The 17,724-nt window shown below is 37.6% G+C and overlaps 1 protein-coding gene across 1 annotated transcript in view; it reads left to right on the top strand.

The window, feature by feature from the left end:
• The window catches only part of B3GLCT (beta 3-glucosyltransferase), a 123,182-nt gene that overhangs the window by 63,085 nt on the left and 42,373 nt on the right, over positions 1–17,724 (top strand). The window contains exons 8-12 of the mRNA XM_038574489.1: positions 223–318; positions 968–1,031; positions 6,300–6,419; positions 8,098–8,167; positions 15,172–15,285. Of these exons, the coding sequence (XP_038430417.1) occupies positions 223–318; positions 968–1,031; positions 6,300–6,419; positions 8,098–8,167; positions 15,172–15,285 (464 nt within the window). The remainder of the gene's footprint in view (positions 1–222; positions 319–967; positions 1,032–6,299; positions 6,420–8,097; positions 8,168–15,171; positions 15,286–17,724) is intronic.

Genomic DNA, 17,724 nt, shown 5'->3' with positions numbered 1-17,724 from the left:
CGTATGGCATTTCAGTGGTCTTGGTATGTAAGTCTACCTCCTGCAGCTTGGAATCAAAGAATATCTTGCCCTCATTTATTCAGGCAGCTCATTGAGTGCTCCTTTTGGCTAGGCACGGTGGCAGTGCTGGCGATACAAAGACTCCATAGCACAGAGAGGCACATATACACAACAGGATGTAACATGTTTGATAAAGTTAATGGGGCTTGCTTCCTATTCTAGGAGCAAAGGAATTTTCCATTTATGCCGGTGGGCAAGTCTGGCAACCTTCTCCAGGAGAGGCACCCTTGAGTTTGATCTTGACCAAAGGTTTGCCAGGTAAAGGTTGGGTGTGAGTGTACTAGGCAGATGTACAGCGAGAGACACCAGTGGGCAGGTATGTGCTGTGGGTATAGCATAAGTAGGTAGGGTAAGTATGGAGGAGTTAGGGGACAGTGGAAGGACTCTCATCGGCATGGCAAGAAGCCAGTGAAGATTTCTTTAAGCAAGAAAAGGACTTGAAATGTTTTTTCTTTCCAGAAATCATATGCTTTCTTCCCCTAAAAACACAAACTACAGTTCATTTGGATTATGAAAAGGAGGAGACTAAAAAGTAGCAACTTTTTTTTTTTTTTAATCTTTTCTGTCTTCTTTCTCTGTCAGGAGTCAATATACTTTCAGGAGTCAGTAAACTTTGTGGCTTTGTTTTTAAGGCATTTACTGTATTGTGTTGTAGTTTATCTTATTTGCCAGATGTTGAAACAATGCTACATTTGCAAAAAAGGCTTGCCTTCATTTGCTCAACAAATAACTCCATTTTCACAGGGCTTTGCCTCAAGGAAATGTGAAACTCTTAATTTTATCTTAAAATGTGTGCTTTTAATCTGTTTTCAAACATTAGAAAGTCTCAATGTGTTATTCTTGTTCAATGCTTCTTCTGATTAAGAAAAAAAAAAAAACGCCACCTCAAATTGTATCTATTTTCTAGGCTTACCAAGAGGTTAAAGAGTGAATCCCTGAAATCCGACTTTACAATAGACTTAAAACATGAGGTACGTCATGGCTTTTTTGTTAAAAGTCTTAGTAATCAAGAATCCATGTATTTTGATGTAAAAGGTGTTTTTTATTCCCTAACAGTGTGCCCTCCCCCAGTGCATCTATACATCTTCTCCCCACCAAGGTAATTCTTCTCCCGAAAATTAGGTCTTTCTCTGTAAGCTCATTTTAATCATGTAGGTGGAGAAGGAGCAGTGCAAGAGATTGCATCTGTGATTCTTAATATTTGTATTTTTTTAAAGCTAGGTATACTGGGTGCAAAGGTGGATTTCTAAAAACATGCAAAACTGCCATTTGCTCTTATTTGGTACTTTGGTTGTACACATGTCTTGGTCATGTTTCTGTGCTTGACCCTCTGGGGCAGAATTGAGCCAGTTGGTCCCAAGAGGCAGCCATGGCATACCAGTTGAGACCCGAGCATCCTTGGTATTTAGTGGACATCTGTGACCCACCATCCTGAAGGCAGGTGGCAGGTGTCCCATCATTAATCATTACTGAATCATTGTTAAGAAGATTTCTTTGTGGGTTTCATTCACAAGCATAACTGACTGCCTAAAACAGCCCCACCTTTCTCTGCAAGAATCTGTATCTTAGGACAGCTAGATCGGTCTTGACATGTAACTCAGTCCAGCAGTGCTGGCAGCCTGCCAGGAGCAAAAAGGGCATGCACAAGGCTTTACCTTCTTGGATGTTTGCATGTAAGGAAATAGTTCATTGGAGGAGAAATAGACATGTAAAAATCATTCCTCCTCTCCATAGAGAGGAAAGAATGACTAATCAAAAGCACAGGTCTGCCTAGATATTTTTGAAGAAGATTGAACTTTTTGATATAGATACCCAGGTTCGGGAATCTATAGACACTAAATACATAGAAAGAGTATTTCTAATTTATGTGAAAGGTATGAAGATCAGTCAAAATATCTATGATGTAATCACCTGGCTTAAGAGCTGGAACATCACCTCATGTTGAAGCTAACCTGAATGTGACTTTCCTTGTCCCTTTCACTCTTATTAGTAAACATTTTCTTGAAATCTCTCTTCCTTTTCTTCATATTTTACAGCATATGACTGTATCTCTGAATAACACATTATGCAATTTTGCATCCTTCTGGACTTCATATAAACAGAATTGTACCATGAGTATTGTTCTAACTTGAAACTCATCCATGTTTATCTGTGCAGCAGCTCTAACAAACTTATTTCCACTTTCTGCTTCAGTCTCTCCTATGGCTATGCCAGTTTACTTATCCATTCTCCTGGTGGTGGGCTTCTGCATTGCTATGGGTTTCCTGCTATTACAGTCATTACTTCTATGAGGGTTTTTTTTTTCTTTCTTTTCTTTTTTTTTTTTGTTTTTAATGCGCATCATGATCATTGGCAGGAGTTTCTCTAGGGCAGAGACTTTTAAACTTTTTTTTTTGTACTGTGATCCACTTTAAAAACTACATTTTTCTTTGTGACCCAGTATATTTGCATCTGTTGTTATTGTGTTACTGATTTCTAGCTTAATATTATTGTATCTATATAACAGTAATTAGGAATATTTTTAGGCTTATGTGGTGGCCTGGTTCATGTTAAATTTTCGTGAGTAGAGAAAAAGATATATATGCTATAATTTGGGGGGTGTAATATTCTCTTTATTAAAGAAGAAATAGATTTAATCGAGTAAGTTAATCTTCCTTCTTGTTCCCTCCTTCCTTCTCTCTCTCCCTCCCTCCCTTCTTTCTACTTTTGTCTGCTTGATCTATCATTTATTAAGAGAGGAATGGGAAAATCTTCCATAATAATGGTGCATTTGACAGTGCTTCCCCTTGTAACTACCAACTCTTGTTTTTTCTAGTCTGACATTGTATTTTTTTTCCCGACATTGTATTAATTAGATGCATGTAAGTTTAGAATCTTTATGTCTTCGTATGAAATCATCTTTATCTCTTGTCATGCTCTTTGCCCTTGCATGTATTTTGTTGCGGTGATTATGTCTATGCTAGCTTTCTTTTAGTATTTGCTTCATAATTGTCTCTCATCTTTTTCTTGGAACCCTTTTGTGTCCTCTTTTAGATGAATTTCTCTTAGGACTATCTTTTTTTTTTTTTTTCTCTCAGTTTGCCAGTCTTTGTCTTTAAACCAGGTAGCAAAATTTACACTTACATTGAACACAATTACCATTATATTTAAACTGATTTCTAACACTTCATTTTATCCTTCCCCCCATTTTCTCTCCGGAACTTTTTTAAAAAACTTCCATACTTTCTATATAGATTATTTTTTGTTCTTTCTTTTTCCATTTTTTCCTCCCCTGCTATTTTGGAAGTTCAGTCCCCATGTTTGTACCTTACTGGTTATTTTAAATATTTTAACATGCATTCTTAACCTGACAATGGCCAATTAATTGATGTCCTAAAAATTTGGCAGATGTAGAATAGTTGAACTCTGATTATTCCCCTCACAATTTATATGCTCTTTGTTGTCTAGTATTTTTGTTCTCTTTTTTTAACTCCTCCAATATTACCTTTATTTTATGCAGTTCATAGTCTGTATTAGCTTAACCGTATATTTCCCAGTGTCTTTGCTTGGTATCCCATCTAACTTCTAAGACCTGCTGGCTGGGATAATTTTTTTGGACATTTTTAAAATTCAAATTCAGTTAATTAACATATAGTGTATTACTCGTTTCCGAGGTAGAGTGCGACTCAGGGATTCATCAGTTGCATATAACAGCCAGTGCTCATGACATCAAGTACCCTCCCCCTTAATGCCCATCACCCAGTTACCCCATCCCCTCACCCCTACTCCCCTCCAGCAACCCTCAGTTTGCTTTCTAGAGGTAAGAGTCTCTTATGGTTTGTCTCCCTCTCTGATTTCATCTTATTTTATTTTCCCCTATGATCTTCTGTTTTATTTCTTAAATTCCACATATGAGTGAAATCATATGATTTGTCTTTTCTGACTGACTTATTTCACTCAGCATAATACTGTCTAGTTTCATCTAGGTCATTGCAAATGGTAAGATTTAATTTTTTTTATTGATGGCTGAGTAATATTCCATTGTATTCCATACACACACACACACACACACACACATACACACACAGTATCTTCTTAATCCATTCATCTGTTGATGGACATCTGGATTCTTTCCTTAGTTTGGCTACTGTGGACATTGTTGCTATAAACACTGGGGTGCATGTGCCCCTTTGGATCACTATGTTTGTATCCTTTGGATAAATACCTAGTAGTACAATTGCTGGGTTGTTGGGTAGCTCTATTTTTAACTTTTTGAGACACATCCATAGTGCTTTCCAGAGTGGCTAAACCCAGATGGGATCATTTTTATTCTTCTAAGGCACATCTTTTAGCGTTTCCTTCAATGAGGTGGTAAATTCTCATCTTTTTTCCTTTAAAAACATTTATGTTAACTTTGTTCTTGAAACATAGTTACCATGTCTTTACAACTCTGGGTTGTCAGTCATTTTCTGTCATCACAGTGGCCTTACTGCACTGTGTTCTGGCTTCTGTTATTGTTGTGGGAAATAAAAATGGTCTTACATGGCTACTTTGTAGGTATTCTGGCATTCTCTCTGTCTGCTTTTAAGATTGTAATTGGTGTTCTGCAATTTCACTATGAGATGTCTAGATGTAGATTTTTTTTTTACCATCTGCATAGGATTCGCTGATTTTTTTTTTAAAGATTATATTTATTTATTCAGGAGAGACAGAGAGAGGCAGAGGAAGAAGCAGGCTCCTGATATGGGACTCCCAAGATCATGCCCTGAACTGAATGAAGGCAGACTCTTAACAGCTGAGCCACCCAGGCATCCCACTGACCTTTTGTATAATAGAATTGTTATGTAATTTTCAGAAATTCTCAGCCATTGTCTTCTCAAGTATATTCTCAACCCCCATTCTCTCTGTTATCTCCTCCTGGATCTTTCCAATGGTGTGCTTACATTCTGAATTTTTCTCTTACATTTCCCACCTCTGTTTTTGTTGCACTGCATCTCAGACAGTTTAAGAGCTTTCATCTTTTAGTTCACTATTTTTTATTTACCTGTGTCTAATATGCAGGTAAATAAATTTAATTTTTAATTTAAATTTAATGCTTATCCTAACCATTAATTTTTTTCATTTTAATTATTTTTTATTTTTAGAAGTTTAGTCCTTTCTTTCTCAAATTTGCTTATTTTATATAATCTTTGAAAATAATTTTTTGCTGAAGCTTGAAAGTTTTCTCTTCTTTATGAAATCATATTAAACATAGTAATTTTATAATCTGTGTTTGATAATTCCAAGACCTGCAGTCTTTTAGGTCTGATTATGTTGTGTCTGCTGGCTCTTGATTGTCAGCTCACATCTTTGTGCTTTTTGTGATTTTTCTCTGAGTAGTCTTGCTTAGAACTGTATCTGTGGTAATCCTTTGAGCCCTACAGTATGGTGGGAGTTCCCCAGGAAGGGTTTACATTTGCTTTTCCTGCTGCTACAGGGTTATGTTGACTTGGGGCTTCTTTGAATTACTGTTTGAAGTGTTTTGGACCATGTTGGTGACACAAATTAGGGAAGCCTGGGTTTTGATTACAAAATCTCAGAGAAAATTTAGAGATGATTTTTCCCCTCTATCTAGCTCCAAAGTCCCAGCTTTATGTGGGGGTTGCTCTTAGACATCTCTCACCTTGGGTACATCATAGGCTTTATTTTCTTAACTCTTATCAGAAACTCAGCATCACCAGAGTTCACCTTCCATCTACTGAGTAAAACTACCCTCGATGCCCTTTTTCCCAGGCTCTTCCTTTTGTATATTCTTCCTCATAAGTTCTATACTTCTGTGGCACTTTAGCAATCCAATTAAAATCATTTTAAAGATATTTTATCCAACAGTTTTAGATGTTTTCAGCAAGTCAGTTAGTCAAGGTATGTAGGTACTGTACTATACTGTAGAAAACCAAAATCATGGTAATATTTTCTTTTATCTTTCACTGCAACGCTTTAGAAACCTTAAAATAGCTTCCCTGAAATTGCTTATGACAACTCTGGAATTGTTTGGCAGTCAGAATATGGATTCTTGTTAATGAAAGATTAGATTGATCAATGTGAAGTTACTATTTTTATAAGTAAAAAAAAATCTGTTGAATATCATCAGATTGATATGCTTCGGTCTAAATGCCCTATAGAAGATGTGATCTGCTTTTCTTTGAGATATTTTGTACCTTCTTACACTTGTGGTATTGGCAGTGAGTTCTTTCATTTGCTGCTGGCTCCTGTCCTGACAGATTGCCCTCTACATCTGGGACAAAGGCGATGGGCCTCCCCTCACTCCAGTGCCTGAGTTTTGTACAGATGCTGTGGACTTCTACTGTGCTACCACCTTCCATTCTTTTCTACCACTTTGTGTAAGTAATAGAAAAAAAACTTTCTTGCATATCAAAGGAAAATCTACCTGCTGTGCATAACGTTGTCCTGGCACTTTAAGTATATACCGAAAAGAACTCAACATTTCTTATGTGCCAGGTAAAAAGTTTTTGTCACATTTCTACTAATAATAGTCCTAATCAGGGAAGCACTGTTATTATCCTATTTACACACAAGAAGAGAGGGGCACTGAGAAGTGCTTGTTCAAGGTCACACAGTGAGTCTGGGGGAAGGGGAAGTGAGGACTACAATGGCAGAGACTCACTCCAGAGCCTCTGTGCAGAGCTGCCTGCCACAGTTCTTTAGAGTCAGTGTGCCTGGAATCATTTCTCTTGTTGATGATACAGCATGTGTCTACTGGAATATCTATTTCATTTCCTAGAAGAGTGATTTCAGACATTTCCTGTTATATCTAAGCTTTCTCCTCAAGCCCCTCTCTGCTCAGCTGGAGACCTTGGTTTGATCTCATCTGACACTGTCCAGCAGAACTTTCAGGATGAATGTACTTCTTATGGCATAACCTTGGTCCAGTCCCCAGGATGAGCCTGAAGACCCCTGAAACTCACTAGGTTGTTAACAGTTCGTCCTCAGAAGGGAAAATATATTCATCACCCTCAAAGATTGTCTGTTCTTCTCAAGGCAGTCATACAGAAGTCTGTGGGTTGCATTTTCAAAGATGAATATATGTACACACACACACACACACACACACAAACACACTGCAGTAATTGGGGAGAATCTGTAATGTTTGCCAAGTTCCTGAGGGGGAAAGCCTGTCTCTCTAGATATGATACTTACTTGTTCTTTAATGCTCTTCTTGACCCCTAATGGGGTCAACCTCCTAGTGTCTTGAGTAATGTGACAAAGCTGTGGTTAGATGTCACTATAAACTGGCTCTAGATGTTTGAGTCATGAAGGAATGTTATTAGAGGCCCAAGACAGATGATAAAGGGGTCAGAACACCCCATGAAGCAGTCTGTGGCCTCATGTATAGGCTGTCCACAGGCTGTGTGCCCCTTTCATGTGCGTGGTCAGCTGGGGCTAGGCCAGCACAGGGCTCCTAATTGCCCTTCCTTCCCTGCACCCAAGTGTTTGAAATAACCCTATTTTTGTCAGAAAATAGAATGTTACTGTAGGCTAGACTTGGGTAGACAATAAAGGAGCCATAGAAATACTTTCAACATCAAAGTAAGACTGGCCCCACAAAAGGGAGTCTGCTCCTGTTTTACACTGAAACATCCCCTGGTTCTCTCCCCTTGTCAAAATCTTCAACAGCTGGGAAGAGGAGGGGAAGGTGACTAACATTTACTGGGCAATTATAATGTGCTAAAAAAAAAAATGTAGTAATAAAAGCAGCTTCACTGGTGGTTATTCTGACCATTTTCTAAATGAGCAGACTGAAGTCAAGAGCTGAAGAATGTTGTCTGGATGACACAGTGTGTACAGGGCAGGGCTGGGATTTGGGCCCAAGTCTGGCTGATGTCCGAGGCCTTGTAAGCCTAACAACAGTTCCTGTTTTTGCTTAAAACTTAATCTTGGAAACAGATTTGATGTCCTTGACATTGGAGAATGTCACCCCTACAGTATGTGAGATCTAATATGGGTGTGGATGTGGGTGTAAATATGACATAGACTCATATATGTTTTCTTGTTTTCTAGGGAAATCCAGTGAAGAAAGAGGATATATTTTTTGCAGTAAAAACGTGCAAGAAATTTCATGGTGATAGAAGTATGTTTTGTGTTACTCATTTCTGTTGACCTTTTAAAATCCCAACTGCCTTTTTAAAAAAAGTACAAACCAGATAGGAACTCAAGGGATCATGATACATATATTGTTGAAATGAAAGCAGTTACTTAGTTAGTATTCCTCATTGTACCACTTCAATCACCAAGATCAATTAGAAGGGACCGTTTGTATCAAAACATGAGTGGCCTTAGCCCTTCTGAATACTGTTCAGAGCAGTGTTTTAAATTGGAAATGGGAAAGCGCAGCTGTGACAATCTTGGACACGATGTATGAATAACAATCCATTCTGCAGAACAGTGTCCTATTATGTCCATGTGCCATCTCTGAATTCTATGAAGAATGTTAGAAGGGATTTCAAGGTGAGAGACTGCCAAAAAAGGATGTTTTCTTTGAAGACTAATCCTTCTTTTTGCATTATGGCAGATGTGCACATTGGAACTTTGAAAGATACCTATTTGCTTATGAGTAGATTATACTGCAGAAAAGGCAACAGGTGGCTTATACACAGTGGTCCCTTAAGGAAATCTTGGCATGCAGATGAATGTTTTTATTCAAGTTTTTGGTGTCATTACAGAATTCTACTAAGTTATGGTGATAATGTAAAAAAAAAAAAAGCCCATCCTAAATATAAGTAGACATAATTTCTTTCTTTTTTCGCCTTATTTCAAGCTGCACTTTTCTCAAATTGAAAATTAGACAGTCTTTTGCATTTTCTAATTTTAGCATATATTTTAATTTTTTTCCGTGAAAAGACTGTCGATTTCATCAAGAGTGTGATATTTATGTAAAAGAGATTTCTAAACCAGCTGTCGTTTTCATGGGATTGGAGCTATGGGGGACATTCATTTATATAATTTTTTGATAATATAATACTTACAAATTAACTTTAAAGGGGAACATTTTCCAAATAAAATAATATTATGATTTGGGATTGAAGGTTGTTTTAGATGTTGACATCAATTAAAATCTGGTTATGATGTACAGTATCTTAAAAGTACATAACTATAAACCTTCGTGTTTACCTAAAATAGTCACAGAAAGTACCAAGTCCTATTAAATCAGCCTAATATATGCACTCATTATATAAGGAGTCCTAAGGACTATTAGAAATCAATATAGCAGTTATAATTTTCATCATTCACAAAATTGACCTAGTTTTAATATCCTTTTGCTTATTTTAAAATCTGGAAGGGTGTTTGGGGACAATTTTTAACATATAAAAAAGCATCAAAGGAAATGAATGAGGGGACTTTCTTTTTTTAACAACCAGCAGAAGTATTCAAATTGATATATTTGATCTTGAAGCTGCACTTGGGAGTAGAGACTATTTTCATAATCTTGAAGCTGCACTTGGGAGTAGAGACTGTTTTTATGATGTTAAGAATGGTGGTCGTATTTTCTCTTTTGAAACATTATTCAGGTGACGGTGAGGCAGTAAAATGAGGGACCAATCCTGTTGTATTTTTCAAATTCTACAGAAATGAAAAATAAGTTTGCTAATTTTAATTTAGTAATTTTGAATGATCTAGTTTATTGTTTTATTTGCATAATGTTGAGATAATCATTTTAGATATCTGTGAAACGCTTTTATATTTGAATTTTGAGTCAAACGTCTTTAAAAATTACAATCTTTTTTTTAATAAATTTATTTTTTATTGGTGTTCAATTTACCAACATACAGAATAACACCCAGTGCTCATCCCGTCAAGTGCCCCCCTCAGTGCCCGTCACCCATTCACCCCCACCCCCCGCCCTCCTCCCCTTCCACCACCGCTAGTTTGTTTCCCAGAGTTAGGAGGCTTTATGTTCTGTCTCCCTTTCTGATATTTCCCACACATTTCTTCTCCCTTCCCTTATATTCCCTTTCACTATTATTTATATTCCCCAAATGAATGAGAACATACACTGTTTGTCCTTCTCCGACTGACTTACTTCACTCAGCATAATACCCTCCAGTTCCATCCACGTTGAAGCAAATGGTGGGTAAAAAATTACAAATCTTAAGAGCCTGTTAGGAACATTAAAACCAAACCTCCCAAAGCTGGATGCATTGATTTGCTGCTGTGAATTTGGATCTGGGGTCATTGAAGCCTGAGACTTAATTAAAAGGTATTAGGAGGCTTTCACAGTTGGGTTTCTGTGGCAAGCTCTCTTTAAACTTGGATGTTTGTTTGCAAAGATAGTCTGGGGCAGCAGGATTTTAGGCACTTTGATGTCCATGTTGCTTGATGGAAATGAGCCTGCCAGGCCACTGGGCTCCTCTCCTCCTTTTGGAAGGTAGTCTAACCACCAGATGGTCCAGAAAATTAACCAGTAATCCTATCGGTTAAATTGACAACACCGTATTGACTGCTTCTATACTTATCTTCTTTACGTTTTCTGGTGTGTTTTTTTATATATGTTGTATTATCTGCCTTCATGTTGACAATTCCTTATGATGTGATAATTAATGTTGTTCCCTTGGTAGTGTAGAGAAAACCGAGTGTGGGACAAGACACAGCTGGCCCATGTTCTTGTAGACTATGGAGTAGGTGAACTAGGACTCAGGTTTTCTGGCTCCAAATCCCAAATTCTTTCTGCCACAGCAGACCTGTAGTGTAATCTCCTTGGATGTATTACAATCTTAACACTTGATAAATGGTATTTGATATTCATGTTGACGTTCTGCTAGGCTCAAGGTCACTTTTGACTTGGCCAGAAGTTAGGAAAGTAGGCTTTTTATTTTCAGTAGGAATGGCAATAGCCAGAAACTGAAATCACAGAGGACCTAAAATATAAACCTAGCTGGGCATTTAGACTGCCACCCCTGTCCAAGCATATAACTGCTATAGTCAAGCAGAATACATGAACCGGGGTGGGTTTTTTCTTTTTTCTTTCCCTGTATAGAAAACACTGTGGTAGAAACACTTTAAGTTACAAAAGCCAAATGACAATGAAGGAAAAAAACCCAAAGATAAGATTGTATATTTTACCTTTGAAAAACTGAGAGCTGGCTATACTGTTCATTATATATCTGGTGGCAGGTTCTCATTGTGGATGCACTGCCCCTCGGTACAGCAGAGGACCCCCAGCAATGCCTCTTACTCCTGGCTCCTTATAATGTTGGCCATGTCCAGGGTGAGAGTGAGGGATGGAACTTCTGTTAAAGGCTCCAGTCAAGGCAAGGGAAAGTATACATTGAATTCATTTTTCTTTTTTTATTTTCAATGAAGAATTGATAAAAAGGCAAGTTCCAAAATTAAACTATTTTACCTCTTGTACCTTTTTTGCCTAACAGTGAAACAAATGCTTATGTAACTGCTTTATGTCTGGATTCTGATTTAAATGAAATAAAGTATTCTCAGGACACAGCAAAAATATATTCTATCTTTTGGCTTAAGAAGGAAATACATATTGACACCATCGAAATAGCAACACACTCTTGAGATGCAAGCAGTTAGTAGGATTTTAAAGAAACTTTAAAAGTATTATATAAAGCAAAATAGGCATAGCATGTAACATATTTAAGCAAGGAGAAGGTCTCTGGAGTTTTAATATTCAGCTTGTTCACTTCCTCTTGGGTTATGTGTTTTTCCACTGTGTGACGTGAGCTGTCAGAAAATGTTAAGAATTTTTTTTTGCACCATTTTGCCATGCCGTTCCTGTGCGTCTCTCAAGTATCTTGTGGCAGCCACAGTTTTGTTCATCAAGTGGTGGTGGGTCGTGAGATGTTCTCCTGCTGCAGTCTCCTCTGATTAAAGAGGTAAAATTGCTATTTGCTCAGCATTTAGTTCCTTTTTCACAGCTTCCTGAGCACCTAAAAATGAACACTTTATTCCTTTCAGACTGAAAAAACAAAATACCCTGTTATCTTTACGGCAGTCATCTTGTCTGGAAGAGGCAAATCTGAACAAATTTATTGAAAGGGGTCTGTGGTAGCTGGGTGCTCTTTGGTTAGAGAGGCTTACAGGTACTGTGGTGCAGTCTGCTTATTTCAGACATGAGACGGATTACAAGGCAGCCAGGTAGAAGGCTACACTCTATGTCAAATGATGTGATCAGATTAATTATTAAGGAGAGGGAGGGAGTCAGGTGCTGCCTCATTCAGTTCTCCTCCTGGCTGTTGAACAGATAAAGACATTCCTGATTGCCCAAAAATGTTGTTTTAGATCAGTCCCAAGGGTTGCTTTTCAGGCTTCTGTATACCTCATCTTTAAAATCAGAGGGTGTGTCTCTAACCCTCTCCTGTGGAGAGAGGAGCAGCCAGGGTTCTGTCATTGATATGCATACAGAGACTAGAGGTCTATTTGTCAATTGAAAATAGCAGATTTCTTAAAATCAAGAGTTATTCACATTCGATTGCATGGTAGTTTCTGTACAGTGCTTGTGTCTAGTTCATTTTCATATGTAATCATTTTTGCAAGTAAACTCACCAGGGGTGAAAATGTGTGTTCTGTGCCTTGTAGCGAGACACATCTCCTCCTGCTTCAAGTCTGTAAAGCCATGTGGAAGATTTATACCATCTGTGCAGTGGGGTATTTTTTTTAATAGTACAAGTTTTACTTTGCTCCAATTATAAGTTATCTTGTGGCAGACCTTCTTGAAAGAGGCATTCACTAGTGTTTTATTAGGTGGTAGAAAGTATGCTTCTCTGTATTGAAAATGAGATAATAGATCATGTAACTATATTGAAATATTTTCTCGAAGTTTAATATCCTTAGGAACATGGTGCCTCAATATAAAATATTTTATAAATAGAATGAATTCAACTTAGAATTCAAGCATTGTTAATAAAATAGCAAAATAGACTAGTCTTTTAAAAGTTTTAGGTAATTTTGAGTCAACCTCAGATAAAGATAAAGGCTTTACCTGCTGTCCCAGAAGATTTAGCATTAGCTTTAAATTCTTTATAGCTGGCAGATATGACAAATGCCTTGGGAATTACAGTAATTAGGGTACAGATATTAAAAACTGCTGAATGCTTTTGGGATTATAGAATCATAGCACCTTACTCTATTAAAATGGCTGGTGTGTTTTTATACAATTGGTAATGGTGGCAACAGTCTTGTAGCAAATGACAAATTGCCTTTATGAATAAAACCTTCCTTTAAACTAGTTCCAAAAATAGCCCTAAGCCTTTTGTTAGCACTTCTACAAAAGCCAGTCCTTCTTCAACTATTTATTGAGCACTTATTACATCCCAGACACTGGGCCAGGTGTGGGGAGCGAGGTGCACAGTAATTCTTACCTTGAGGGAAACTTCCGTTTCAGCTGTTTCAAACGAAAACTGAAAGCAAATAGTTAGGTACGGCAAAGAACTCACTCACAACTTGATTTTAATGTCATTTAAATCAGCCAAGAAGAAACATCTCCCCTGCTTAATAAAGCTATTAGAGCAAACAGAAACTGGAGGCTAAAGGCTGAGGACAGTAAAAGCAGACGTTTGCACAGGTTGCATGGCTGAGTGCTGGGGACTGAAGAAGATTCTTGACATTTCCTCACAGCTTCTGCCAGCATCATGCAAGGGAGGACATTTTACCCAAGAGTGAATTAGTGGCAGCAAGCTGCAGGGAGCCCTTTCAGGGGTAAGTCCTCCTGCGTGTTATATGCAAAACGAACTGCCCCTGCAGTGCCAAGGTGAAGATTTTCATTGTGCTACGACATGAAAGTATATTATTTTTTTTTCTTTTTTCTGCCCTTCCCCCAGCAGCCTTATCTGTTATTTATGCACCTTTATCCATTTTGACATGAAGAAATCTCTGCTTTTTTATGATTGCAGAAGTACGTCTTAAGGTCTAAAAGTTTAGTGCGTTAAAATAGGTAATTTAGATTATAACAAATGTCCAGAATTCATGGGTCTTTCTTAAAAGCTAGTGAATAATAGATAAAATGGTGCACTTTTGTATTTTATAGACAAAGGCTGAGTTTGACTGAGTTTGTTGGCTTGCATAGCCAAACACTTAGAGGTAATATTGCATTGGGAGTTTTTGTATATGTTTTTATTTGGGCTGGAGGAAAAGGAAAAAGATGAAGGATCTGATAAAATCTCTAAATACTGACCTGAAGATCTAGTTCACTTGTGTTCTGAATCTCTACTCAGATTCTTAAATTGCCAGGGCTGATCAATTTTTTTTCTATTAAAACAGCAGAAACCTCTTTTTAAAATTTAGAGATGCACAGAGAGTGGCTTAAAAAAAGTATATGAGAAATAATTATGCAGATATTTGGTAAGGTGAATTAATATCAAAGAGTAGTCAGGCAGAGTTCTGATCAAGTGTGGAGACTGGAGATGCTTAAAGATAGCTTTAAATTACAGAAAACCGGGGAAGTTTTCTGTTGTTTGTGTTTCTTTTATTAAAACAATTTATCTCTTAATGGTAGAGGTAAAAAATCTGCAATGGTTATCAGTCTTTCTTCTTCCACATTTTTCAGAAGTGCAGCACAAGAATATGCAGTGGGTCTCAGGGTCATGCCCTGGATAGGATTGTGTGGTTCTGTTGGAATCATTGAGTGCGGACGTGTGTAGTTTGAGAAGCTCCCTACACCTATTGTATGGGAGGTAAATTTGTGTCTCAGCCAGAAACACAGAACATTCCTTAGAACTAATTATATTCCCCACTCCTCTAAGAAGCATTTTAAAAATCCAGTAGTGAATTTTAAATGCAATAGCCCATGGGGGCGGGGGGAGAGGAAAATTAAGCACAACAGTATAAACAGACTAGAAAATGTATCATTACATGGACGTGGAATGAGGAATCACCAGGAATGGAAAGTGTTGGGCTCTAACGTATACTGAAAATGGCTCAAGAAGAGGGTTGGTCCCACTCATGTGCTGTCATCAACTAACAGCCTGACATTTCTTAGGGTAGGAAAAGCTAGCAGGTGAAAACACCTGGAGAAGAACAAATAATGGTTCTCTTCCTTTATAGGTGATTATGCTGCCCTTCAGAATGCTAAGCCTCCCTGCATGATTATGTCAGTGACTGTCACTCCTCTCATTTTTTCAGTTCCCATTGTAAAGCAGACCTGGGCAGGCCAGGCAAGTCTCATTGAATACTACAGTGATCATGCAGAAAGTTCCATTCCTACAGTAGATCTGGGGATTCCCAATACAGATAGAGGTGAGTCCTTAATTCATACTACTCTTACTCAGAATGTCTATTCTGAAATGTAGTAAATAAGAATACAAATGAAATGTATTATAAATACTATGATTTTTGCCTTATGTAAGTTTCACTTCCTCCCCTCCCCAACATCTTTACCCATGGATTTGGACCAATTCTCTTGGATTAAGAGCTGCTTTATAAGTACTAAGAAAAGATTCTAAGTTCTTAGGCCATATTGATATGACCAAGCACATGACAATTAGGATTATTTAATGGATCCTTTTATACCTTAATGATTCATTATGACCATAATGGAGTGTCCAAAGTTAATATTATCTTCCCACACAAAAGTTGTCCTCATTTAATTTTAGTAGTTTACCCGGCCAGGATTGTTCTGTGACTGCTGTTTGCCAGCTGCCAAAGCCCTGGAAGTAGGGAAGATAGGAATGAAGCCTATGGTGTCTATCCTCATGAAGCTTATGGTCTCACATTTTGTACCTACCTCTCAAGTAGCACTTACCCACATTCTACATGGTTATGTGTGACATAAGCTCCATGATATTCATGTATTTTGTTAACATTTTAATTAGTAATTGATGGTAATTACCTGTTTTTCTCTTCAGATTGCAGGTTTTCTAATTAAAACATTTTTTATTTAAAAAAAAATGGAAGTAGGGGCACCTGGGTGGCTCAGTGGTTGAGTGCCTTTGGCTCAGGTTGTGATCCCAGAGTCTTGGGATCGAGTCCTGCATCAGGCTCCCCACAGGGAGCTTGCTTCTCCCTCTGCCTATGTCTCTGCCTCTGTCTGTGTCTCTCATGAATAAATAAATAAAATCTTAAAAAAATAAAAATAAAAAAAATGGAAGTAGAAATTTGGCCACTTTAGGCAGCCCGGGTGGCTCAGCAGTTTAGTGTCTGCCTTCGGCCCAGGGAATGATCCTGGAGCCCCAGGATCAAGTCCCACATTGGGCTCCCTGCATGGAGCCTGCTTCTCCCTCTGCCTGTGTCTCTGCCTCTCTCTCTGTGTCTCTCATGAATAAATAAATAAAAATCTTTAAAAAAAACAAACAAACTAGAAATTTGGCCACTTCACTTTCAGATGCTTTTTATCTTAATTTTTTTCTAGTATTCCCACCACATTATTTTCTTTAGTTTTCTGGTTCCCCATACTCTTTTATGAATAGAAAAAGAAGTAGTAAGTTGATTGTCTTGTTCTCTCGAGTAGTTTATCTGGATTGATTCATGGTCACATTTCTCATAAGGCCTTGATTGATAATGTACAATGTAGAATTAGATATGCATTCCTGTAGTTATCAATTCTTCTGACAAGGTTAAATATATTACTGAGTCTGTCTATTGCTTTTGCTTTGGAAAAATGATTTTAGATTGAGGTTTTTTTATTGTTTGCTTTTTATTTTTTTTATAGATTTTATTTATTTATGAGAGACACAGAGAGAGAGAAGGCAGAGACATAGGCAGAGGGAGAGGCAGGCTCCTTGTGGGAGGCTGATGTGGGACTTGATCCCAGAACCCCGAGATCACGACCTGAGCCAAAGGCAGACCCTCAACAGCTGAGCTACCCAGGTGTCCCAAGTTTGCTTTTTAGATTTCAATTTAGGTTGCCTTTAAAAATCATTCATTCATGTATTCCTCATTTGATTTCTTAATTGGTGTTTTGTCTAATATTATTATTGCTATTTATATTCTACCTTGTTCCAAATGGAGTTTGAGATGGCTTTCAAATAATGGTTAAAAATTCATAAAGAGATCAAGAAAAATGAAAATAAAGGTCAAATTGAGTGGTTTAATATTAGCTTGTTCTCTATTGTGTCAGCAAATATCTTGTTGAAATCAGGGGTATATTACTATTTATTGATTTGAGTACTATTTCCAAGCATTGTATTCTTATCTTGGGCCCCAGCATCTTCCATTAAAGCACTGACCTTTATCTGTTGGCATCCAAAGAGCTGTAACTCTTGGCCACCAAGAACACTGTGCTTTGAGAGCAGAACTTGCCAGGATATCTGGCATATGGGAAATTAATAGTAAGTGTTTACAAAGTAAATGAATGAAGGTATAATCTCCTCCTTTTGTACTACTGTTCTGTTACCCTATTAATGTGTGCTTGGGGTTCTAACAGTTCTTTCAGAGTAAGAATATCTAAGGAAAGGTGCCAGGCTTCTGTAATTTCTATGAGACTTAGAACTTTGGAGTGAAGATACTAGTCCTAGTTCTACCTCAGATTATCTAAGTGACCTCCTTTCTCTCTCTGGGCCTCCCGTTTCCCCATGTATGAAATAAATGGCTTAGACTTCATGATCTCTTAAGTCCCCACCCCTTCACTATGTCTATAAAAATTGTAAAAGGATAATTTTAAAAATTTCTACTTGTGCATGTGTCATGACGCACATAAGGTTTTACTTTTAAAACTTTAAAATGTTTTAAAATGAATTA

Source organism: Canis lupus, chromosome 25 (assembly GCF_011100685.1).
Source record: "Canis lupus familiaris isolate Mischka breed German Shepherd chromosome 25, alternate assembly UU_Cfam_GSD_1.0, whole genome shotgun sequence".
NCBI lineage: Eukaryota > Metazoa > Chordata > Mammalia > Carnivora > Canidae > Canis > Canis lupus.
Note: the sequence above shows the minus strand (reverse complement) of the source record. Positions and strands in the feature narration are given on the sequence as shown.